General features: G+C 37.7%; 11 protein-coding genes across 11 annotated transcripts; 5 read left to right on the plus strand and 6 right to left on the minus strand.

Moving 5' to 3' along the window:
* Positions 1–11: 11 nt before the first annotated feature.
* FDP41_002631 (uncharacterized protein) lies at positions 12–1,755 on the minus strand (the record flags this gene model as incomplete). Its single annotated transcript, XM_044705847.1, has 4 exons — positions 12–272; positions 423–963; positions 1,087–1,307; positions 1,501–1,755. The coding sequence occupies 4 exons, from the start codon at positions 1,753–1,755 to the stop codon at positions 12–14; spliced, it is 1,278 nt and encodes a 425-aa protein (XP_044562829.1).
* Positions 1,756–1,942: 187 nt separating this feature from the next.
* On the minus strand, positions 1,943–2,785 carry FDP41_002632 (uncharacterized protein; the record flags this gene model as incomplete). Its single annotated transcript, XM_044705848.1, has 3 exons — positions 1,943–2,313; positions 2,462–2,502; positions 2,679–2,785. 3 exons carry the CDS (start codon positions 2,783–2,785, stop codon positions 1,943–1,945), a joined length of 519 nt encoding a protein of 172 aa, XP_044562830.1.
* A 204-nt stretch (positions 2,786–2,989) lies between these two features.
* On the minus strand, positions 2,990–4,569 carry FDP41_002633 (uncharacterized protein; the record flags this gene model as incomplete). The annotated part of the gene is made up of 2 exons (XM_044705849.1): positions 2,990–3,471; positions 3,636–4,569. The coding sequence occupies 2 exons, from the start codon at positions 4,567–4,569 to the stop codon at positions 2,990–2,992; spliced, it is 1,416 nt and encodes a 471-aa protein (XP_044562831.1).
* A 447-nt stretch (positions 4,570–5,016) lies between these two features.
* Positions 5,017–5,514, minus strand: FDP41_002634 (uncharacterized protein; the record flags this gene model as incomplete). The annotated part of the gene is made up of 1 exon (XM_044705850.1): positions 5,017–5,514. One exon carries the CDS (start codon positions 5,512–5,514, stop codon positions 5,017–5,019), a length of 498 nt encoding a protein of 165 aa, XP_044562832.1.
* A 369-nt stretch (positions 5,515–5,883) lies between these two features.
* Positions 5,884–10,458, plus strand: FDP41_002635 (uncharacterized protein; the record flags this gene model as incomplete). Its single annotated transcript, XM_044705851.1, has 1 exon — positions 5,884–10,458. One exon carries the CDS (start codon positions 5,884–5,886, stop codon positions 10,456–10,458), a length of 4,575 nt encoding a protein of 1,524 aa, XP_044562833.1.
* Positions 10,459–10,934: 476 nt separating this feature from the next.
* On the plus strand, positions 10,935–15,123 carry FDP41_002636 (uncharacterized protein; the record flags this gene model as incomplete). The annotated part of the gene is made up of 6 exons (XM_044705852.1): positions 10,935–12,788; positions 13,122–13,144; positions 13,262–13,425; positions 13,721–13,834; positions 14,117–14,499; positions 14,680–15,123. The coding sequence occupies 6 exons, from the start codon at positions 10,935–10,937 to the stop codon at positions 15,121–15,123; spliced, it is 2,982 nt and encodes a 993-aa protein (XP_044562834.1).
* A 383-nt stretch (positions 15,124–15,506) lies between these two features.
* FDP41_002637 (uncharacterized protein) lies at positions 15,507–17,445 on the plus strand (the record flags this gene model as incomplete). Its single annotated transcript, XM_044705853.1, has 2 exons — positions 15,507–15,622; positions 15,987–17,445. The coding sequence occupies 2 exons, from the start codon at positions 15,507–15,509 to the stop codon at positions 17,443–17,445; spliced, it is 1,575 nt and encodes a 524-aa protein (XP_044562835.1).
* Positions 17,446–18,347: 902 nt separating this feature from the next.
* FDP41_002638 (uncharacterized protein) lies at positions 18,348–19,993 on the plus strand (the record flags this gene model as incomplete). The annotated part of the gene is made up of 5 exons (XM_044705854.1): positions 18,348–18,396; positions 18,509–18,550; positions 18,776–18,916; positions 19,083–19,225; positions 19,484–19,993. 5 exons carry the CDS (start codon positions 18,348–18,350, stop codon positions 19,991–19,993), a joined length of 885 nt encoding a protein of 294 aa, XP_044562836.1.
* A 259-nt stretch (positions 19,994–20,252) lies between these two features.
* FDP41_002639 (uncharacterized protein) lies at positions 20,253–20,927 on the minus strand (the record flags this gene model as incomplete). Its single annotated transcript, XM_044705855.1, has 1 exon — positions 20,253–20,927. One exon carries the CDS (start codon positions 20,925–20,927, stop codon positions 20,253–20,255), a length of 675 nt encoding a protein of 224 aa, XP_044562837.1.
* Positions 20,928–21,261: 334 nt separating this feature from the next.
* On the plus strand, positions 21,262–22,905 carry FDP41_002640 (uncharacterized protein; the record flags this gene model as incomplete). The annotated part of the gene is made up of 1 exon (XM_044705857.1): positions 21,262–22,905. The coding sequence occupies one exon, from the start codon at positions 21,262–21,264 to the stop codon at positions 22,903–22,905; it is 1,644 nt and encodes a 547-aa protein (XP_044562838.1).
* A 69-nt stretch (positions 22,906–22,974) lies between these two features.
* FDP41_002641 (uncharacterized protein) lies at positions 22,975–25,119 on the minus strand (the record flags this gene model as incomplete). The annotated part of the gene is made up of 2 exons (XM_044705858.1): positions 22,975–24,323; positions 24,477–25,119. The coding sequence occupies 2 exons, from the start codon at positions 25,117–25,119 to the stop codon at positions 22,975–22,977; spliced, it is 1,992 nt and encodes a 663-aa protein (XP_044562839.1).
* Positions 25,120–25,215: the final 96 nt, after the last annotated feature.

Below are 25,215 nucleotides of genomic sequence, written 5' to 3' on the forward strand. Positions count from 1 at the left end.
CGAATAAATAATTAAAGATTGAATTGCTTATGATACAGCTTGTAGGCCTTCAGGGCAATGTCACCATTTCGGTCGAACTGCTGCAAAACATCGACCCAAGAAAGTGGAATACTGGAGCTTCCGTAAATGGCTCCACACAGGCTGCCAGTGACGGCTGTATATGAATCTGAGTCGCCCCTCATGTTGGCAGATTTCAACAGGGCATCGACAAAGTTATCTGTTGTGTAGACACAATGCAGAGCCATTGCCACAGCATCCATTGCATACGAGCCCTATATTATTAAATATAGGATTATATAATAATTTCATATTAACGAACATTAAGCATACAATTCCAAAGAGTATCAAATATTGTAATTGAATTCAATCGACAAAGTAGTATGTTTCTGTCTGAGTTCACTCAAATCTAAATTACTACTTACCACATAACCTGGCTGTTGTTTTGCTCGAGTTTTGCAAAATTCAAAGTTTGGATCCTTCCAATTCCAATTTCTGTCTTCAAGATCAAGATGTGCATTGGACTCATGTTTTTCTTCCTTCATGGATTTGCACAAACACTGTACACTATACAAGTCAGTCTGGAATTCACTCAAATCTTCCAAAACATCCTTCTTTGAATCGGCTCTATTGATTGCGTTTACAGTAATAAATGCAAGCAGCCGACACAACTCGGCAGCCTCTTCTCCCTGATGAGTTGTTTTGCTCTGTGCATGGGCAACAGACATTGCCTTGTTTCGGTCATCATGGAACATGACTGGCACAGGTGAATGTCTCATCACACTACCATTTCCACTTGTGGACTTGTCACCTGTTTGAGTGAATTCAATAGTTGGATCTTCGAGAAATTCAGTCATGGACATGGAAATATTGCCACCAAGACCAACTGAACTTCTTTCCCTGTCACTGAGATCAGGACTGAATCCAAAAGCATTACAATAACCTAAATACCACCAATTCACAAATCTAGGTGTCATCACACAAGTTGCATTGTTGTTTCATTGAAAAGTTATCATGACATCATCATTCAAACAAGGTAAAGCAACATGTTGAAATGAATATTAATGTACATGCACCAAAGAAACTCACCTTGTTCTCAAATCCAAAGCATTGAAATCTTGTTTCACAAGGAGAGAATCAGCCAAACAAAGAGCCATTGAAAAATCGTCGGTCCATTGACCTGGTTTCAGCATGAATCGATTGTAGTTGGGCTTTTGCCAAATTTCAGCATGATCAAAGCCTTTCAATTCCAAAGTATTGTATCGAACTGGACTAAATTCCAAAGGAGCACCCAATGCATCTCCAATGGCCTGTTAAGATTGAATGGAATTTTAAATGGATCAGTATTCATCCAACAACATGGTAATTTCAAGTCGAACGAATAATTTTCAATGTTGAATGCATATTTCAATTACAAAATGGAAGCAAAAAGTTCATCATAACAATTTCATCATCAGCACCACCATTAGACATTTTGCAGTGATTCATGAATCACTCACTTACATTTCCTAACATACATCCCAATGCACGATCTTCCTTCGGATCCAACAATTTGTTTCTCAACCTTTGTTGAACGAGTTCTCTCTCGGATCTAATCTGTTCATCCTCTCCGAGTATGGAAAAACCAGACAAGACATAAGATGTATATTGATTACCCTTGATCACCTCAACTGCTTGTTGTGAGCTCGAGAAACAAGCTTCCAGACCCTTTTCTCTTGTTGGAAAGAGTAATTTACCAGAGGATTGAGCATTTCCCATAATGATGATGATAACGAGCGAGTTGGTTGTGGTGAATTTTTTTTTGAATTCTTTAATTAGATCTTGAGAAGAGTTCCAAGTGTTCAAAGAACTTGTAAAAGCGATTGAAGTGATGGCAAGTAATAACTTATCTCAGAATCAATAGTAATTGATGGATTTAATATTTTTCTCCAATTCAATCAAGCTTTTATTTCGTTTTTTGTTGTTCAACAGCAGCTCGATAAATTCCTTTCAATATTCCATAACCCCAAATCAAAACAATAGCTGGAAATACAATCCACACAAAGGAAGGAAGGAAATATAAGGTGATGAAAGTAAACCAATCGTTGTGAGCTGTAAATTCAAATCCTCCACAAATATCTACAAGCATGTAGAGAACTGTCTTGGAAAAACTCATCAATGAGGCACTCAAAATCAACAAGAATCCATCAAATGATTTTCTTCGAACAAGACCAATCAAGACAAGAGTAATTTCAACGATATTCATGATGGATTGAGCAATGACAAAACCATTATCGAGTTGGCCATAGGATTTGTCCACTTGAATGTAGAGATCATCTGTCATTGAGAGAACGTTCAATATAATCATTCATTCATCATTCAAATGCATTCATTAAAAGTTCATTCCATAAAAACATGACGATCGTGACACAACGATGTGACAATTTCCGTTCGTGTTCTGATACGACGACTGGATGATACTTACATGGAGCCCAAAACGCAAACAAGTCACCTCCCTTCATGGTTCTGTTGCGAGCAAATTCACGCAACAACAACAAATGATGTTGTTGAGTTCATCATCACCGCCGTGGTGTTGTTCAATTCCATGGTAACGTGCATGTTTTGGCATGACGTGAAACATGTTTCATAAAAATTCAAATGGACCTAAAATACAAGGACATCATGAAACAACAACAACCTACCTCGGACGCAACAAGACAAAGGTAAAGTCCCAAGTGGTTACGAAAAGTTGAGCCACGAGCCAGACCGTGATAATCAGAGGATAATTGAATTGAATGATGGCAGCCATTTTTTTTAAGGAAGAAGCACGAGTGTCGGCAAAGATCGCAGTTCGACATTTGTGAAATCATCGCCAAACAACCGACCAAATCCTAGGATCAGTGTCTTTGGATTGATACTGAGCTGACAAGATCATAATTGCCACTGTGTCCCAGAAACAACTGCATTTGAGACGAATTCAATGAGATTTTATTGTGGGTGAATTCCTCAATGTTTAGAAGATTTGAGAACTTCTCGTGATGCATTCTTGCATTGCCTTCATCCAATCTCCATTGTTTGCTTCCAAAATTTCGACCAATTCGTCCTTATTCCTACCTTCGAGAATTCCGCATTGTTCCAAATTATAGAGTTGAAGGCTATACTTTTCGTAGAGAGCTTGCATTCTGCTTTGCTCAAATTCTTCCAAATCTTCTTCATCGTCGCTTACATCATGAATGCCTTCAATGGAAAGATCATTTCGTGGAGGTAATTGTTGTTTCTGTTGTGATTGTGGTGGTGGCACTTGTTGAGGTATTGTTGGGACTACTGGTTGAATTGGTGGTTGCATTTGTGGTTGCTGCTGTTGAGAAACCTGAGGCATAACATTCAATTCAAACCAACACAAATGGCCAAATTGTGACTTTCCTGCTGCCAATCGGAAATAACCCTTGATGTTGCCAATTTTCTTTGGAATAAAAGTAACAGACGCTTCAACATCTATAATTAATTTGGTATGAATGAAAATGGATTGTGATATTCAGTGCAAGGTCAAACAATAGTTTCAATAGTTTCAATTTTAAAATTAATAATTATTGAAAATGCATATCATTCAAAACATTCAACGTATTAACAAAATAAATTTGTGACAATATTAAACATACCTTGACCAGGTAATGCTCTTGGAACTTGAGAACCAAGAATTTCATAAGTTGGATTCTCGTCCTTACAAAACAAACAAATATTGTCTGGCCATTGAGTAGTTCCAGTGTTTTTAAGGGCCCAGGCCTTAGTGACTGGTTGATTCACGATCACGCTAGAACCATCAGTAAGGTTCACATCTCTCACGAATTTGCTTGACCAATTAGTAGCATCCACAGAAGTGTTCACTGCAGCAAAACTCCATGAGTGTTCTACATTTTGAGAAGGTTGTTGTGGTTGTGGTGGGGGCACTTGTTGAGAAGGTTGTTGTTGTGGTGGGATAATTGTAGATGGTTGCTGCTGAGGCTGCACTTGAATCACTTGTTGAGGAGGAACGTTCGTTTCTGGTTTCTGTTGTTGTTGCTGAGTGGGTGTTTGTGGTTTTTGTTCTTGTTGTTGCTGTGGTGGTGGTGAACTTGACCCGGTTGTAACGACAGGTTGTTGTGGTTGCTGCTTCTGTTGCATCAAAGCTATATTGCTGCCACCACTCTGATTGGGCAAATTCATTGAAAATTGTGGAGTTTGTTGTGGCTGTACGGAAGAAGGTTTTGATGGTTGCTGTGTTGTTGTGGCCACCGGTGGTGTTGAGGAGGCTTTCGTTACAACCTTCTTTTCAACAATTTCAAGATACAAAACGGGAGAAGAAAAGTTACGCACAGCTTCTTTCCATTCCTCTTCGTTGGTTGTGGTAATCAAATCACATTCATCGTCCTTGTACTTGATCACGGAATTTTCACGAGTAATGGTGGCATGGAAGCTTGTACTCAACACTTGAAGCAACTGATCGAGTGTCAGCGAGGAATGGATTGGCAATCTCCGAATACTGTCTTTGTATTTTGCCTTGATATTCACTGTGGTGGTGGTGGATGAACCTTGTTGTTGTTGTTGTGATAGCATGATATTACTGATACAAAAGTGAGTGATTGCTGCTGCTGGCGTGATGAGGCTTGATTTTGTTGAAACAAACAAGAGAGAAAGAGAGGACGCGAGCACGTTCCGATAATTTTTTTTATCTAATTTTAATTTTGGTTCTTGATTCGAATCAGCTTCTAATTTTATTACAATTCCTTTCTTTGTGTTCATTGTCTCCACTTTCTCAATGTCACACCCTGAATCAACAAGTGTAACCACCTTAATTTTTCAAAAGGAACAACAACAGCACACCCGGTGATGATGGAAAGGAACACCTAATGCCAATCTCCCTTTTTAGAATGATGAAACAAATATATTCGTTCATAAGACCTCTAATTTCAACCAGACAATTTGTCTTACAAAATAAAGAACGCACTAATTGTGGTGCATCTTTTTTTTCTTTTTGTTGCAAAGATTTTTGTTTCAATACCTTTACTGCATGTTTCTACTGCTTTGAATCACCTCCCATGAAATAACTATTGTCAAAATGAAAACAGTCAATAAAGCAATAAATTTGTACAGAGACAACACAGTGTCGGCAGTCAAATGACCGGCTCGAATCTGCGTACAAAGAACGATCAATTCTTGCCACATGGATTCCACTTCATGTTTAACAAGAGGCCATTCTTTTGAAATATCTTGCTCGAGGGGTGATTCAAAGACGTTAATTCCTTCCTCAATTTCGTTTTCATCGATTTGATCTGGAGGAGGTGGTGGTTCCTGATGACTATCTCGATCACCACTGCTCATCAAATAAATGGAAGGTTCAGTGCTTTCAATTTGGGATGAAGAATTGATGTGATTTGGTACATATTCGAGAGTGGTTGTAGTACTACTCTCATCCACAATCTTATTGTGAGGTTCTTTCTCTTGTTGATGAGGAAGAACATATTGTGAAGGAGGTAAAAAGGAGGCGTTTATGTTTTGCATTGTTGAATTGATTCACAATTTCTCTCTGAAGGAAGGCGTGAATAATTTAAATTCACATTTAGCGTGAGTAGTGTGTTGCACAAACATGTTGAAAATACATGGGGAAGTTAAAATGGCTATTTTCCTTTTTGGGAACAATCATAAAAAAGGCATCATTTAGGAAAAGAAGACCTTTCAAAAAAATTGATCTTTATTTCTAACCCTCATTCGATTCAGCTTTAAAACAGCATGTTTTTCTCTTGTAATTATATCATCAACATCATTGGAACCTTAAAATAGCATGTACTTGCATTCATCGAGACCCCTTCATGAATTCTCAACGTCAACAACGTTGTTGTTCAATTTGTAAAAAATCAACTTTCTCAAAAAATGCTCCAAAGACGCCAAGAAGGCTTTGAACCGCCTACCCCATCGATACCGAAATCTGGTGGAGCCATGGCACAGCAGGATCTGAGAGGTCAGACACCACCGAACACAGGTTCTGCTTTCTCTTTTTCCTCTCGTTCCGACCAAACTCCGTTGCTTCCGCACCAGAATTCTAACCATGAGAATAATGGTATGCCCAAGCCTCGAGGCTATCAATTGGAGTTGTTTGAGCAGGCCAAAAAAGAGAATGTGGCTGTAGTACTGGACACAGGAACGGGAAAAACAATGATTGCTCTCCTTTTGACTCATTATATGCTCTTCTCGGAAAATTCTAACCCGAATTCCATGATTGTTTTTATTGCGGAGAACAAAATTTTAGTAACTCAACAATATAACTTTATAACAAATGGGTTGAAGCAGTTTCAAAAAATGGATTTCTCCAATGATGAGTTTTCTAACAAACAGGTTGATTCAGACCCAAATGACATTGATGAAATGTGTGCATGCTATATTGGAGGAGAGAGTGGTCTATTGACAAAGATAATGTCGAAAAAACTGCTGCAGAAAAAGAGATTTATTGCAACTACTGCCCAATTTCTTCACAACATGCTGAGCCACAATGCGCTAAATATGGAACAAATTTCTCTGCTCATTATTGATGAATGTCATCATTGCGGAGAAGGAGATCATCCTTACAAAAGCATCATGTCTCAGTTCTATCGTCCACTTAAGGAGGAGCTACGACCAAAAATATTTGGCATGACGGCTTCGGCCATTAATTGTAAAGGGGATGTGACTGAAAAATCACTTCAACAAAAATTGCAGTTAGAGTATTCTTTAGATTGCAAATTGACAACCATTATGTCAGGTACAGAATTGTACAATGAATTGCTGGAACACACAAATTTACCTGAAGAGACTGTAATACCTTACAGACACAATATTAACATTGATAGTGACTTTGTCGAAAGGTTTGAAGATTTTCTGATACAAACCATCAAACGCATAGTGTCGAGCAAAGAAACGATGCTTGCTGAAGATTTAGAAAGTATTCTCCAAAAGCTGAGTGGTGAACTATTGTACCTTTATCATGAACTTGGTGCTTGTGCAATCATCGAATATTTCAACCTTCTCTTTGATATCATTGGAGACGTTAAAACCTCCGAAGAAGATGAGTGCAAAACAATGATTGACAGCATTGCACACTTTCATGGGAAAGCTGCCTTTGAGGCATCTTCCACCCCGTATTTGGAATTGAATGTTGACAAAAACATCAAAGGAGATATAATGCGATCACTACACACATTTCTGCAAGGTGAAGAAACATTTATGGAGAGTATGAAAACAGCCAGCTTGATTGAACTATTGAAACAGAATTATTGGGACTCTAACACCGAAACTTTTAACGATTGGGTGAGAGGTCTTGTTTTTTGTGAAAGAAGGATTGCCACTGTACTTCTCTCGAGATATTGCTCACGTGTATTGGGCATGAATTGTGATTTTATTGTAGGTCATAACTCCGACAATACCAAAAAAGCTTTTGGTTTAAAGGGAAACGTCACACCTTCCAAGCAACAGAAGAAAATTAAATCATTTAGAGAGGGTGAAATTAAGTGCCTATTCTGCACCAACGTTGTTGAAGAAGGCTTTGACATTCCAGCATGTAATTTAGTCATTCGTTTTGATCCCTTTAATGATTATCTAAGAGCCTACATTCAAAGCAGAGGAAGAGCCAGAAAAAAGGGCAGCAAATTCATCATTATGATAGATGCAGATGATGAAAAGCAAGCTATATTTTGCTCGAAACGAAAAGTTGTGCATGCCCAAATGCAACAGTTAATTTGTGAGGATCATTCAGAGGTACGACAAAATTTTGTTCCACCACAAGACATGCCTCCTTTTGGATACGTGACACCTACTGGCGCAAAAGCAACTATGACTTCAAGCATTCAAATTGTTAATAGATATTTCAGCTTGATTTCAGGTGCTTATTGCACCGACAAAAAGCCAAAGTTTATGACTTTTGAATATCGAGGAGAATTTATCACTCAACTTGTTCTTCCTGATAATTGTCCAGTACATCCACGAACAATTTCTAATGACGAGCAAGACGATCCTCCATATTTTCGATGGAACAAAACAGATTCCAAGAGATACTGTGCCCTAAAAGCAGTCAAAATACTTCATGAACACAAAGAATTGGATGATAACTTATTCCCGACTTACGGCTCAAAATCTTACATTTCTATTTCGCAGCAACAGAAACTATCTTTTGACAAGACGAAACAAAAAATTAAGATTCCAAAAGCGTTCAAGGGAGGCAATTTCGTCATTCATGATACTCAAGAAATTTATTTTTATGACATTTTTGTGGACAATGTTGACAGTAATTTTCAGTTGGTTTTGCCAAAGAGAATCGACAAGGACTATGAAGACCTACTACATATTGAAATAAGAGGTTCACGTAAAGTGCTAATCCAGTATTCGAATTCGAGATTTGTAGATGTGAATTGGATACAAAAAAGTTTTGAACATCATGATTTCATGTTCCGTAAACTATCCAAACTCAACCGTTCGGATGCCATGGATGAATTTGAATACTCTCTTAGGCAATGGAGTTTTTTTGTGTTACCAAAGAACATGGAAGAACACTTTACCAATGTTCCGTTGTTAGACATTATTCGAGAAAGAGGAAGTAATAACACTTCATGGATAAAGGATATGGTTCTAGAGACGAGTTATAACCACAAAATATATTTGGCCAACCGAGTAAGATTTGATTTGAACCCTAATTCAGCCTTTTCTTCTCCTGAATTTTCTTCCTACAGAGAATTTTGTGAAAAACGTTGGAACTTGGTGGTCAATGATTTGAATCAACCTCTTATTGAAGTATATCAGCCTAAATTTTCTTCTCTTGGTAGAAATTACACCGAAATACAATCAAATTCTGCGGTGATAATTGTTCCTGAATTTGTGAATGCATGCTCATTCTCAATAGATATGATGAGTTTCATCAGAAACATACCAGAAATACTGTACAACTTAAGACATCGACTACTCACGATAGAGCTATCCAAAGCACTCGATTTTTTTGATCCTTTGAGAAAGTTTAAAGATTTCAACAAAACTTTAGATGGACTTAATTTGTTGCAAGAAGCAATAACAGCAAAAAGGACGAATTTAAAAATTAACTATGAGAAGTTAGAATTCTTTGGGGATACCATTCTCAAATACATCACTTGTAAGAAGCTATTCTTTTCATTTCCAGATTTGCCGCCTGGCCAATTGTCAAGATTGAAACAACAACTTGTTAGCAATGAACACCTAGCTAATGCTTTCATGAGAAGCAATCTTGAACACTTTATACTAACAGAACCACTTTCTCATGGTCTCGTAGTCAATAACTTGGTTCCATTCTCAGAGAATAATTTTGAGGACTGGGAGGAAATGAGAAATCAAGATATGAAGAAGAAGGTGTTAGCAGATGTTGTTGAGAGTATTATTGGATTTTGTTATCTTCAATTTGAAGACATGAGTTATGTTGAACGTTTTTTAGAGCGAATTGGGGTTCACTTTCCAAACAAAAACACTATTGAATATACCGAGTTTTTGCCAGAAAGCATTAAAACAAGAACCTTAGATTCTTTGCTAGAGATAGCAGAGAAGGGCATTATTCCGAGTGTTGAATGGCAAATTTCATACGTTTTCAATAACAAGAAGCTTATATTGGAGGCCCTCATCCACGCGTCCTATAATTCAAAAGTTAACTATGAACGATTTGAATTTTTGGGTGATGCTATTCTTGACATGATTGTTACAAAACGTATTATGAATGAATTTTATGTGAAGGTCAAAAACAGCAGTAACGCTCCTGATCTACCAAGCATGAATGAGCTTCGCGAGCGAATTATTCAGAACAAGTCATTTACCGCCATTGCTGATAGCTTGAAGCTTTACGACTATATTATTTTTTCTGGCGAAGATATTGTGAATAACATGCTAGCTTTCATCACCTCCAAAGATCCAGAGAATATAATGGTAAAAATTTTGAGTGACGTCGTGGAAAGCATTGCAGCAGCAATTTATTTGGACAACAATAATTGTTTGGACAGTGTGGAAGTTGTGTTTGACACTTTTTGGGAGCAGTTCCTAAATAAGGAATTTGAAGAGACAAGAACCAAAGCAAAACAAAGGATTCATGGACTCTCTGAACTTTATTTTGATTCAGCTTCTGAACACTCTGAAATTGCTCTTTTCTTGTTGAAAAATCTGCATAGAGACCCTTCTATTGTGCTGAATGAGATGTTGCAGAAATTTGTGTGGCTCAAGTACCCAGAAAGTGTGAACATTATTTTTCAAGAGACGACCATTAAGCCAGAGCCCCCAAGGAAACTTGATGCAAATTTCATAATCACGTTTATTGGCCACTCCTTCATTGGAACAGACAGGAACTTGAAAGCGGCTAAAAAGAAAGCAGCCGCTGATGCTCTTCTTTTCATGAAAGACCATAGCAATAATTTGTTTGATCTCATTGATGATTACATACAAGCCAATCAAGTGACGGCAATGATGATGTGAGAGAATAATTCTCTTACAAGCAGTTAAAATTGAATGCCAATAACTACGAACTCCCATCAAAGAAACCACTTCACATGTGGACATTCTTGTACAGGTGTACAGGTAGTACACTGACTCGCCAAGAATGAAGAGAGAGAAATATATAATTTGAGACCATTTTCACAAGCTTGTCGGTGTCAAACTTCACCTGAACACCCGCTACAACCGCATACTGGTTTACCTTACAAGGTTATCACAACCTGTTTGGTTTGCCAGAAATCGAAAAGCTTGATAATCAAACGTTTAACCTTGTTTTAACATGAGAACTTTTATTTAAACTGGTCAACTTGGTTACCCACCATCCAAATTTTGTTGACAGTTTAAATTAAACTTCTCTGCATTAGATCAACATTTTAAACAAGTTACTTGTAAACTCATCCCTCAATAAATCATTCGAATATCATGAGCCTTCTTTCTGTTTGTTGATTCAAAAAAAAATGGGAAAACGAAATTCAAGAAAGAAATCATTCTCTGCTCTGGATCGACAACAGCTTCAACCCTCCGAGCAGGAAAAGAAGAGAAAGAATGATAATGATTATCGATATTCCATCAGGAAGAAGAAAACAAAGAAGAATGACGTTTCTAAAGAAAGATTGGGAAATTCTAGAGGTGGACGAATTATTTCTTACGAATCGAAAAGCACACTGAAAGATGTTGTTACCTCCGCGAACGATCAAGATCTGAATTGTAAAGAATTGTCTAATGATTCGATAGTGGTCGTTTTGTCTTTTATTCCAACGTATCTGTTGTTGCGAAATTTCAGATTTGTGAACCGACATTTTGCAACGATGGCCATGTATGCCTTTGAAAAATACCAAGTTAATTATCAATTTAATGTATCAGAAAAGAAGCTATATGGCCTATCTCATGACGATACTGAACATTTATTTACCAAATATCGTTCATGCAAAAAGATGACAATACGATCTGACAAGAATAGGACGTTTAACTTACAGGGATATACAGGCATATCCGGAAATGATTTTCGTGTATTTGATTTGCCATTTCACAAGCTACAGAATATTTCGTTCCTGGACTGCCTTGGCACTTGTGTTTCAATACCGGTTGAGCTCGTTCAAAGCAATCTAGCTAACACACTCGTGACGTTGAAGATATTTACTTTTTTTTCTAACATACCAACTCTCTTGAGATTCAAGAAACTTCAAGAACTCACTGCACGAATATTTTATGAAGAGGAAGCAATTCCTTTAAATTTTGATGGAGTTCCTGAATCCATCATCAACTTTAAGTATTTGAAAATTGTCGATTCTGAGTGCTGGGAGTGTTCCGATTTTGTTAAGATAATCAGTCGCTGTCAACAGTTGAACACTCTTGAACTGCAAAATATAGCCGATTTTGATATGCAAGGCAGACTAATTGCTGAGGTCATCAAATGTATCAACTCCAAAATACATAACTTGAAAAAACTCAGTTACCTAAATAATGGCAATGGTATTACCTTTGAAGAAATGCATACACTCCCTTCAAATTTGAAATGTCTCAAAGCATCTTCGTCCCCATTGACCAAACAGGATGAACTTGTAAATATGGAGCATCTCAAAAACCTCACACATCTTACTCTTCGCACACAAATCCAGAGAGAGGTGTTCCCAGACCAATTATTTACTCTCATTTATTCGTTTCAAAACTTGGAAAAGTTGTCACTCTATTTGTCTTCTTGCTCCAGCGATCTCTTGACTAAAGTTCCTCGAAAAACTCTTCCCAATTTGAGGTCATTAGCACTCACATTCTCGATTCAATGGCTGTTAAAACAACATTCTCTTTCAGAAATAGTTGCCATATTCGAAGAGTGTGTCAACCTCGAAGTGATAAAAATTCAAGATTACTCGTCTCAACGAACAGAACTTGATTGGAAAGCACTACGAACATTTACCAAGCTCAAGAAATTGGAGGTCACTTGTGACAAATTAACTGGTTGGGATGATGCAAATAAGGTTCTCTCGTGTTTACAAAGTTTGAGAATGACCATCTTTCAAGGTATTGACAATTCTCTCGAATCACTTTCAGACAAAATTCAACGTTTGGAAATTGATGCGGATATGCAAGAATTGAATGTGCACACACTTCTAAAGCGTTTAAGCACAGCTCAGGCCCTCTCAGTTTTCAAATTTTCAATGAAAGAAATGCCAACAACAACCGACTTTATCCTTACTTTTCCTCAGTCCTTGGAAAAGTTGCAAATCTCTCATCTGACATTTACGAAAGGAAAGCAAGAAAGGCTCAAACACATGCTTTCAAGATTGCATCATTTGAGGTCACTTCATATTTTGGTTAGCATCGTCGAGGATCTGCCGAGCCTTCTTGAATCCATATTGATCCTAAAAAGCTCACTTAGAAAGATTTGTATTGAGAATGACGGGAGTAACAAATTTGTTCGTTGCGACAATGCGAAACATGTACTCGAGAAATATGACCAAGCAAGAATTCATCTCACCCTTAATGGTTTTAAAAGGAGCAATCTGTTGAAATACAAGTCCTCTTGTATTGAAATCGTATGAATCTCGCATTCGTGAATAGCCGTTTTGGTCGATTTGTGTTTGGACACCAAATTTGATCTCAACTCCATAAATTGTAAACTTGGGGTCATTTGAACATTCACGAAGAAAAAAATCACCTCTTACACAACGTAAGTGTGTACACTTGGTTTGATTGGTGCTGACTTTTTGAAACGGCTTATTAAATGTTTGTCATCTTTGTTCTCGGGACGCTACCAATGGTGATAATTACTGAAATATCATGGCAGCGAAATGAAATCATCATCGACTCTTTTGAGTAAATTGTTATTGAGAAATTCATCAACAAGGACAACAACAGCCTTATCGTCGAGTATTACTAGGTCATTCTCTTCTTCATTCTCTTCCCAATATGCTCCGAGAGTGTTGATAACAGGCAGTAATGGACAAATTGGTAAGTTATATCGTCATTGAAATTAACCAAAATCTCTCGACCTTTCAATCATCTTTGAATATGATGATGATTTTGTCTCTTTCTGAAATAATTTAATTCGGTTTTCATGATTGTTATGAATATCGAAATCGCGATGAATCTTTCGACGATTAAACCTATCATCCTTATCATAATAATGTTGATGATGATGATGCAAAATGGTTTCGGTGGCATCATCGCTTTTGATTTTCTTCATCGTTGGTGCTAAAAATCCACGTTACAATAATTCTTTGTTTGAAAATTCTCTCTGTAAAAGGTGTTGAATTATCTGCTGCTATTAGAGCTAGATTCGGAAAGAACAGTGTGGTTACTAGTGATGTTTCACTTCCAAGCATTGAGTCTCTTCAAAGAGGAGAACCATTTGTTTTCTGTAAGTTCTTTATTCCGATGCTGTGAAATTTAACGTGAAATTAATCCTAACAATGCATACAAAATCATCATGAATCAAAAATTGCAAATCCACATATCATGTTCATTGTGAAAAACAACACACTCGTCATGGTTAACATTTCTTTTAAAACATTTCTAATATTCAATGACGATGATTATGACAATTCGACAACATTCACTTACTGACCTATTCCAATATCCCAATGATTTCGTGCTGTGTCACAATGTAATTCAATTTCACTTCACAAACATCACTGTGCAGTGGATGTCAACAACAAGGCAAGACTCGAACAAATTGTTAAAAAGGAAGGAATTACTCACATCATTCATAATGCTGCATTTTTGTCTGCTGCTGCTGAGAGAAATCCAGTTCCTGCATTGGAATTAAATACTGTTGGGCTTCACAATGTTTTGGATGTTTCCAAGAATAATAATTGTTCAGTATTTATTCCATCTTCTATTGCTGCATTTGGACCAACAACTCCTTTGGATTTAACTCCAGATGTCACCATTCAAAGACCAACCACTATTTATGGCATTGGAAAAGTTTATGCTGAACATATGGGAGAGTATTATGCCTATAAGCATGGTGTTGATTTCAGATCATTGCGTTATCCTGGAATTATTAGTTATTTGAGTGAACCAGTAAGTACTTCTCACTTGATGAATGTGGCAGACCTCCTCAAACATGTTGGTGTTAAATTTGCAATTTTTTATTGATTTATAATTGAATGTCAAATCAATCCATGATGCAATCTCAATGTTGCAATGTCATTTTCATGAAATTCAATCCATTTCATATTTGAATCAAAAAACATCCTATAGGGAGGTGGTACTACCGATTGGGCTGTGTTCATGTTCTATTATGCCCTTAAAGGTGAATCTTATGAATGCTTTGTCAGTGAGAATACTCCCTTACCAATGATGTACATGAGTGATTGCATTCGTGCCACCATTAAATACATTTTCGATTTGACCAATGAAGATTTGAAGAAGGCCAATCAACGAACCTTTAACATCACTAGTTTCTCACTCACTCCTGGAATGCTTACTCGTGCCATCCAAAAATACATTCCATCATTCCAAGTGACTTATAAACCAGATTTTAGACAACAAATTGCAGACTCATGGCCAAAAGCATTTGAAGACTCTAATGCAAGAAACAAATGGGGATGGAAGGAAGAATATGATTTGGACAAGATGACCAGAGATATGATTATTCACTTGAGAGAAAAAATTGGATGTAAGGTTGAAGTGAGAGGACTTTAGAACAAGTTTTTCGAATTGTGCCATTATTTGGAAATAAAGAGGATATTTGCTTGTGCCTCCTCCTTATATTTACTTGATGATGCAGTCGAAACACGAATCTGTAAATGGCGACGTGTGTCATTGAGCATGGTGATGACCTGATTCAAACGAAGCATGAGATGAGATCCCTCTTATTCTTTTTGGAAATGCATTCCTGAGGTGTGAAAAACGATTGGTCTTTCCTAAAGAAATTGTTGCTTCTCGATTGACAGTCAGCAAATCACTTTTTTTACAACTTGACACATCAATCAACAAGCTTCTGTCGACCTGTCACTTGCCACCATCAAAATTACACACAAAAAAAATCCACACTCTCTTCTTTTCTTTACAACAAACACTAAAGAATGGTTAACAGTCCAAGACCAAACCAACTCTCCACCTCTGCGAGCGTTGTCTCTGTTGGTGTGCAAGGAGGATCAGGTCATCACGGTTACACTGAAGAAGAAACTGAAGCTTTCACGTAAGTATTAATCTTTGACAATCCTTTGTGGATTCATTCAACAATGATCATTTCGACAATTAAATCCAACACTCTCTTGATGATGACTAACATTCATCATGTTGATTGATCATGATGATGATGATGGTATTTGAATCATCTTGCCTCAACATGATAATGTTCCTCTCTCTCTCACTCACTCTGATCTGCCACTTGTGAAACAACCTTATATCATCCTCTTGTTTTTGATCATCAATTGATTTTTTGTGCTCGATGATGATCCATCTCTTCTACCATGATGATGATGATCACTCATTCCTCATGATGATCACTCACTCACTCAAACTCTCACATCATCACATTCTTTCACCACCTCATCACACAGTGATTACATCAACTCTACTCTCATGGACGATGAAGATCTCAAAGAAAAACTTCCAATTGCCAAGGATGGTCTCTTTGAAGCCTGCAAAGATGGTATTCTCATCAACAAACTCATCAACACTGCCGTTCCAGGTACTGTCGATGAAAGAGTCATCAACAAGAAGAAGAGTTTGAATCCTTGGGAACGAAATGAAAACCACGAATTGGCCATCAACTCTGCCAAGGCCATTGGTTGCCGTGTGGTGAATATTAGTCCTGCTTTCATTGAAGAAGGACGACCACACATTGTCTTGGGTCTTGTTTGGCAAATTATCAAGATTGGTTTGTTGGCAGATATTAACTTGAAGGTTCACCCTGAATTGGTTCGATTGTTGGGTGAAGGAGAATCTTTGAGTGATTTGTTAAAGATGAATCCAACGGATTTGTTGATTCGATGGGTGAATTATCACTTGAAGAATGCTGGTTCTGATCGTCGTATTCGTAACCTTGAAGGTGACATTAAGGACTCTGTGGCTTATACTTTGTTGTTGTCACAAATTTGTCCAAATGGTGAATGTTCAAAGGATCCATTGAATGAAAATGATTTGGAGAAGAGAGCTGAAAAGATGTTGCAACAAGCTGACAAGATTGGTTGTCGTAAATTCGTTCGTCCTAAAGATGTTGTCAACCACAATCCAAAACTCAATTTGGCTTTCGTTGCCAACTTGTTCAACAATTATCCTGCTTTGGAAAAAGTCAACTTGAACGACTATGCTGAATTGTTGAACTTTGATATGGAAGGTACAAGAGAAGAACGTGCTTTCAAGTTCTGGATTCAATCTTTGGACATTGATTGTAATCTCATTCCTGAGGACTTGAAGGACGGAGTGGTCTTGTTGAAGGTCTTTGATAAGGTCAAGCCAGGATGTGTCGAATGGAAGCGTGTTTCAAATCCACCAAAGAATCGTTATCAAGCCATTGAGAATACTAATTATTGCGTCGATTTGGCCAAACAATTCAAATTTAACACAGTCAACGTTGGAGGTACTGACATTGCCGATGGTAACAAGAAGATTATTTTGGGTTTGATTTGGCAATTGATGAGAAGATCCTTGTTGGACACTTTGAAGGCATTAGGTGGTGGTAAGGAGATTGAAGAGAAGGATATTGTTGCTTGGGCCAACTCTCGTGTCTCTGATGAGAAGCCAATCGATGGTTTGGATGATCGAACTTTGAGAACTGGTGTCTTTTTGTGCAAGTTGTGTTCTGCAATCAAACCAACTGCTTGTAATTTGGATTTGGTCACTCCAGGTGAGACCGATGAAGATGCCACTCAAAATGCCAAGTATGCCATCTCTGTGGCTCGTAAGATTGGTGCTACTGTCTTCTTGTTGTTTGAAGATATTTTGGAAGTGAAACCAAGAATGATCTTGTCCTTCCTTGCTTCCTTGATGAAGGTCGATAAGACTTTGAACAAGTAATCGATATATGATTCTAATGAAATATGGCCACCATTGTAGTGTTGAGAGTGTGTTGGTGGTGGTGGTGACGATCATATATTTTGTAATATTCTGAAAGAATTTATGTGTATGAACAATATCATGTTGCCAATAATAATATGTCAACAATATAAATGTTGATTTCGTTGTCAATTTAGTAATAATAAACTTGATGACGAGTCACACAATTGATAATTGAATCAAGAATTTTTGGTTTGTTTCATGAATGACGAAGGATTCTGTCAAATTTTTTTTGCAAACCACAACAGCGCTTCCGAAAATAAGGGAATTTCACACACAAGATGACCACCTCCGACTTCCTGGAATTGTCTTTTCCTTTCTTAAGGATCCAGTCATTCAATTCTCGCAAATGATGACATTTACTTTCGTCCCACTGAACAACCATGTGGATCCAATGATAGACATTACTTTCTGATCAATATCAACAACAACAACAACGCAAAGAGATTGTTCTCTTTCGAATGGAAATTTCGCTCTTTCTTTTGCATGATAGGTTTCAAGAGAAGCCCACCGTTGAATATTATGAACCCTCACCATGTGAAATTTCACACTCATACTCGCGCTTTCTCTGAGGATCTCGCTTTAGAGTTTTCACATCCTTATGTCATCATTCTCCACACAACGTTGATAAATCTCATCCGACAAATTCTCCTCTTTTATGAAAATCAGCGAGAGGAGAAGGTTGAAGGAGAGAACCAACAACCAACAACCACAACAACTTTTCAAGGAGGAAAACACACACCTCCCGAATCAAAAGAAAAAAAAATTTCTCCGAATTCATCTCTTCTGTTGTTCGCTGCAGTTGAACCACCAATCGTTTCATTTACACTCTCTAGATCTAAAAAACCATCCTCATTTCTAAAATGTCCCACTCACATCATAACGTTGGAATTGGAGTCAAGCTTGCAGCTGGTAGGTTGAATTTAGAATTGTTGGCCAATGATTGGAAATATATTGGATGATTGGAATGGATTGTTGTGTTGTTCATTTTGATTGAATCATCCTTGATGATGATGATGAATAGGAGGTTTTGCTGGAGTTACTGAAATTTTGGTCATGTATCCACGTAAGTTGTTGAGGATTTTGAGTTCATTTCATCATCATTAATTCTTTCCTGATATCATGATGACATCATCGTACTCGAACAAATGATGATGATGATTTACTTTCTATCATTCATCGAAATCTTCCGATGATTTTCTAAATTTTTACGTACTAATGGTTGTGTCCTTTTTTCCATTGTTTCTCTGTCCATTATGGACATTCATTATTTCATTGACCACTCTCACAGTCGATGTGGTCAAGACAAGAGCTCAACTCTATGCTGGTACTGGAAAGAATCCAAGCATTATTGGTACAGTGAGTGAAATTGTAAAGACCAATGGATTGAAATCCTTGTATCGTGGTATTTTACCACCTATTCTTATGGAAGGTGAGTGTTTGAGTTTTGTTTCACAAAACCGAGATGATGGAATGATCAATTCCGATTCCTTTTCGTATGATTTTATTTGTTGGATTTATTAACATCAACGATCGAACTGTCATCTTTCGATAAATTCTTCTTGAATGATGTGCATTGTTGAAATCATTCCTCACAGCTCCAAAACGTGCTGTGAAATTTGCTGCCAATGAATTTTTCAAGGATATTTTCATGGAAAAGGATACTAAGAAGCTTTCACAAGTGGGTGCTGCATTGAGCGGTTCTTGTGCTGGTATTACTGAGGCTTTTGTTGTCGTTCCTGTAAGTTTGGGTGTTGTTCTCTCGTGAACGATGAATATTTATTTATGAACTCGTATGAATGTTTAAATTTATCTTTCGAAATGCACGGTGTGAATATTGCTACTTGATATTTCACTCACGCTCGAATTATTCATCAAACTGAACCATATTGTTGGTAACTGACAACAAAATGTCACTTTGACAAACATGGTTCTCATTGGCGCACACATCATCACCACTTCAATTTTCATGAATACCAATTCAACACACTAAAAACAGTTCGAATTGGTCAAGATTCGTTTGCAAGCTAAGGAAAATCTCGGACTTTACAAGAATACTCAAGATGCCATTACCAAGATTTTGAAACAAGAAGGTGTGCTCACCTTATACACTGGTTTGGAAGCAACCATTTGGAGAAATGCCACATGGAATGGTGGTTACTTTGGTTTAATTCACGCTGTCAAGTCCAGAATGCCAGCAACCAATTCTGAAGGTCAACGTTTGTTCCAAGACTTTATTGCTGGATTCCTTTCAGGTACATTTGGTACCATGTTGAATACACCATTTGATGTGGTCAAGACTCGTATTCAAAATCAATTGCCTGGAACTGTTCACAAGTATAATTGGACTTTACCTGCCCTTGCGAAGGTTTATAATGAAGAAGGTGTTAAAGCATTGTATAAGGGATTCTGGCCAAAGGTTTTGCGATTGGGTCCTGGAGGTGGTATTTTGTTGGTTGTGTTTAACTTTGCAGTGAGATTTATGTCACCACAACCACAACATCATTAAGTGTATAATATGCACAGAATGTTAAATTTTAAATACATGTCATTGATTTTTGTTCAATTTGAAGGGAATTTATTTCAAAGTCGACTCGATCCTGGACTTCATGGAAGTATTAAGATTCTCTTCTAGTGGATTTTCAATGCATTGAATTTCGTGCATTTCCGTTTAGTTTCGAGCAAATGATCAAATATCGTTAGACGCCTCAGTGCCATGGTGTATCCAGAGTTGAGGTCAACAACTCTCTACACTCTCTCTCAATCCTTTACAACGCAATGATCAAGGTCAAAGCAATGGTACCAATACTCACAGTGGCAGTTGCAGCAGCAGCACCAGCCATATAGATCCATCTCTTAATCATGGCCCACTTTAATTTCTTTCCTCCCTTCACGAACAATTCACCTTGTCTCATCAATTCATCCGATTCAGCTATTAATTCATGCATCTTTTTATGATTCTCCAAAATCTTATCGACATTAATCATCATGACATTCTTCACTTCATCGACCTCGTGTTGCAATTTGGTAATTTTATCATTGTTGGGATCATTGTGAAATTTCATGAGTGGAGTCAAATTGATCATATTCTTTCTATTCGATTGTACATAGTCATGATAGCTCTGAGACATGGCATCAATCATCTTCCAGCAAACTCTATGTTTGACTTGATCTTGAGTCGAAATGACCACATAAAAGACATCACCCGTGCTCGAACGTTCCTTCTTAATGAAGAAGGTAAACATTTCATGAGTGAGAATGAGTTTATCATACGAGGAGAAGACTCGCACAGAGTGATTCATCATCTTGGGAATGATCTTTTGTTCAATGACTCGTCTCAAAGTCTTTTGGCATGATGTCTCTGAGATGACTTGTGTGGAGTAAATTTCATCTGAAGTGCTCTTGATGGCATATTCAGCAATTAATGCATAGGAAATGGTCATGGTTTGAGAATTCGTGATTCGTAGCGGTTCGGTGTGTTTGTTGTGTTCTTTTTATTGATGTGTTTTTTGAAAAAGAAATTGGTGGATTTTTAAAAGAGTCAACAATCTGCCATTTCTCTATTTTTAACTTTAAGGAGAACTTTGAAAACGCGACCAAGGAACATAATTCCAACGTGTTTCTCTGCATTTCCAAGTAAAGAAGAATCATCATGTTTGGATGATTCTATATGTTTTTGGCGACACAAGTGTGCCACACTGGTCAACAACAACTACTATTTCATCCTCGAGAATAATGTGATCTACAAAAGCGCCAAAAACAAAAAAGGTAAAAAAAATGAAAACCCATTTTCAGAACCCTCAACAGGCGTTGCATCACTCACAGCCTCATTCCAATGTCCATCATCATCATCACTCTCATCATGGAAGAAGGAAAAATTCTGTTGTATTCGCAACCGGATCGAATATTGATCAAATGTTGGGAGTGAGAGTTTATTCGTATTTGAATAAGAAGAAGAACGCGGAGGAGAAGTTGTTGAGCTCAAAAAAGCCTCCTTTGGAGCAGCGGAAGAGTTTTCTGCTTCAAAAAAGAGAAGAGTATTCGGAATCAAGTGAGGACGAGATGGATAGTGAGGATGATATGTTGTATGATGATGATAAAGAGGATTTGTTGTATGACGATTTCAGTAGTAACATCTGGGAAGATGATGCAACTGGCAGTCGTTTTGGTATGGGAGAAATTATTCACTCGTTTCGTCCCTGCGAGGCCGCAGATTATATTTCAGATCACTATCTTTATGAGAACGATTTTATTGAGGATCTTAATTTATGTTATGCGAGTACTTTCTTCATCACTCACCAAAAGCGAGTTTTCATGATTGGAAACAATTTTCTCGAGATTGGCAATGAAAAAACTCTAATAATTCCAGTAGAGGTCACATGGGATAGATGCCACGACTCCAACAAATTAAGGGAATTGTCTTGTGGCCATTTTCATGTTGTAATTTTGACAGAGAGGGGAGAAATTCTTGTAGGAGGCTCTAATACCTACGGCCAACTTGGCATTGGATCGCCCTCTCAAAACAACATTGATCATCAGCATGACAATGACCACACTAAAGATGAAGACAACAACGACGAAGATAGCCAAGAAGAAGGTGATGGAGATTCTGAAAATGAAAGTAACCACCAAACGATACCGCCAAAAAAAGAGTCACCATCAAAACCAGTCAATTCATTGAAGACTCTCAACTTTTTTTATTTGGAACTTAACGGTGACGTCGTAGAGTCAGTAGTGTGTGGCTCTTTCTTCACTGTATTCCTAACCAAGCTCCGAAAAGTGTACATTTGTGGACAAATAGGTTTTGAGGACTCAAACATGTTACGAGAACCAACACGAATCACATTCTTTGATAACAATCATTTACTCGTCAGTAAGATATTTTGTGGTTCCAACGATATTATTTTCCTCACAAACGACAATCAGGTGTATGGATTTTCCATGTTAGAACCTGAGACTGTGACTCAAAAACCCACACATCTCACACATATGGAATGCTTTTTGGATCAAAATCCAGGAACAAAGGTTGCATGTGGACTAGGTCATACACTCTTCCTGACACCGGATCACAAAATATTCTGTCTAGGAAGCAATGGCGAGGGGGAATGTTCTTTTCCATCAAAGATTGAAAGCGTTGATGTCATCACACACAACACGCTTATCGATTCTGTACTTGAAAAGAACGAGTTTGTCACCTCAGTAGCATGCGGATCGGCCATGTCCATTTTCACAACAAACATGGGCTCATTGATAGTTTGTGGAGACAATTCTGAGGGTCAACTAGGAATTGGACCTCAACCAAAATCGGTGTTCACGGCTACTAAGGTACGTGATCGTACCACTCCCTCCTTGCCTCACCATATTAAGGTCATTCCTGGTTATCACAACACCTTTACTTTGCATTTACCTGACACAATGTAGATGATATTTAATATAATTTATATTTGGAGTAAGAGTTGTTATTGAATTCTTACACAAGTAACACTCATGTTAATAGTTAATTCGTTCATAGTCCTTGATCTTCTTTGAATTTTGATCTTCAGATCGGTAAACAAACACAGCAATGCAAATGAAAGTCATACAGTAAAATCCAAAAACGAGAGAAGAGAATGGTAAATAGAATGGAGCATAACGAACTGCAAAAACTACATAATGAACACTATATCTCACAAGGCCAAACACATCACTATGTAAAAAGATCATTAATGCTGTGTAAATACTAGCAATGACAACTACAATAATGAATCTGGACACCACAGAACAACTGGTGGCTCTATCTAGCCAATTACCAGACAAGAATGGGAAATTGCATGTAATTGGGAACTTTGAGTGAGAAATCACACTAGTCATAATGGCCCAGAAAATGAAAAGAGCAACAGCAAATACCCAAGTAATAATGGACACAATCAAATCACCCATTTGTCTGTCTGCAACTCGAATACAGGCATTATTTTCATTGCTTCCCGTCATTTGATATTGCCAATAGCAATGGAAAACATCCAAAACTGGCTCTGCAGCTTCAGTATTTGTAAATAAGACATAGCCTTGCTTGTGTGCAGTATTGAATCCATATTGTGCTTTCCATCCGACATTGAGACCTGTCTTGAAGGCAGTTAATGAGCCATCACTGAGAGTCTCAACCAAAACTCCATAGCCTGTAGCTGTTGTGTACTTGAAGCCATCAATGTATTTGTCACCATTGAAAATGCTCTTGGTGTGACGTTGATCCAAAACAGCATTGCCGCTCTTATCAGCATTCAAACCAGCAATCACCAAGTTTGCATATTCTCTGGCACGACTGTATAAACCAAATGAAGATACAACTGAGTATCCCATTTCAGGAATGGCATAGAAATAACTTCCATAAGAGGAGCTGAAAATTCTATCATTTGAGATATCATTTGTGTCGTAGGTTGAAAGAATCATTCCAATAGGATTCAGCACATTTTCATTGATCCATTTGGTGAAATTTTGTCCAGTGACGTCTTCGATGAGTGTTTGTAAAACTGCATAATCAGCACCAATGCTTTGTCGACTCAAGGAAACGGTTCCAACCTTTGAAGTATCCACACGAATGTTTTGTCTTACTTTTTCAAGACTACGGCTATCGTCGAATGCAGGTTGCCCATAGAATGTTTCATATGAATTCAAATTAACCATTCCAGAAGTGTGTTGCAAGAGTTCCTTAATGTTTGTATCATTATGAATGTTTCCATTCAAATCTCGAATCTTGAAAGACTTGAGATAGAAATTAGCAGAATCAACAATGGAATTGATACGACCATCCATCAATAACTTCATAATACCGAAAGCAGTGACCGTTTCTCCGAGCTCAGCAACTGAAAGTAGAGTCGCAAAATTTTACACACACAAATATCGGAAATTGTTAAAAAATTCACAAAGACGTGTGAAGACATCACAAATTCATCGTCGTGTGTTGAAACATGATGATGATTACCATCTTGACGGTCCTTCTTATGAACACAACCTACCTTGGAATAGAGTAAAATTATCAACTGTGTTATTCACTTGGAAGTAAATATCTCGTTGACCAAACGCAAGCTCTCTCACTCGCCATGAAAGATCTGCTGATGGATCAGAAGTATTACTCTCTTGATCAATGAGCACCAATTGAGCTCCAGCCACTCCGTACTTCTTCAACAACTTGGGAAAGTGATCCAAAACATTTTTCTCAATAAACTCGGTCGAAAATTCAGTTCTATTCACTCTTTCAGAGATGCTCACATTCACTGGTTGCTGTTGTTGATTATAAATCCACTCAAAATCAGGAGAATAATTAAAAGGATTCATGTACACATTTTGAAACACCAACATGAACCACAACAATGGAATTGCAATCAAAAAGATGCTAAATAAAAAAGGAAGCGAACACGAGTCTTTCCATTTGCCTATAGAGCCAGCTTCACCTCGTTCATAAGCTGTGAGTTCAGCAGCAACAGGAGTAGAGGTTTCTTCTTCTTGTTGTTGTTCCTTAGCCAACTCCGATGATGCTTGATTCATGAATGAGGGAGGAGCCTTTCTTTCCAACATATTGTCATCGGCGGCATGAGGTGTGTTGCCAGCCATGGCGGAGAGAAGACTTGTTCTCTCCTCCTCGTGGTGAGAATGTTTCATTTTTTTTCGGGTTTTTTTGCGAAGGTTCTCCGTCTCCGTTCCGAATCTCGGAGAGACTAAGCAATTGAGGAGGACTCGAATTTTACAATGTTCAAT

Source organism: Naegleria fowleri (assembly GCF_008403515.1).
Source record: "Naegleria fowleri strain ATCC 30894 chromosome Unknown tig30, whole genome shotgun sequence".
Taxonomy (NCBI): Eukaryota; Heterolobosea; class Eutetramitea; order Acrasida; family Naegleriidae; genus Naegleria; species Naegleria fowleri.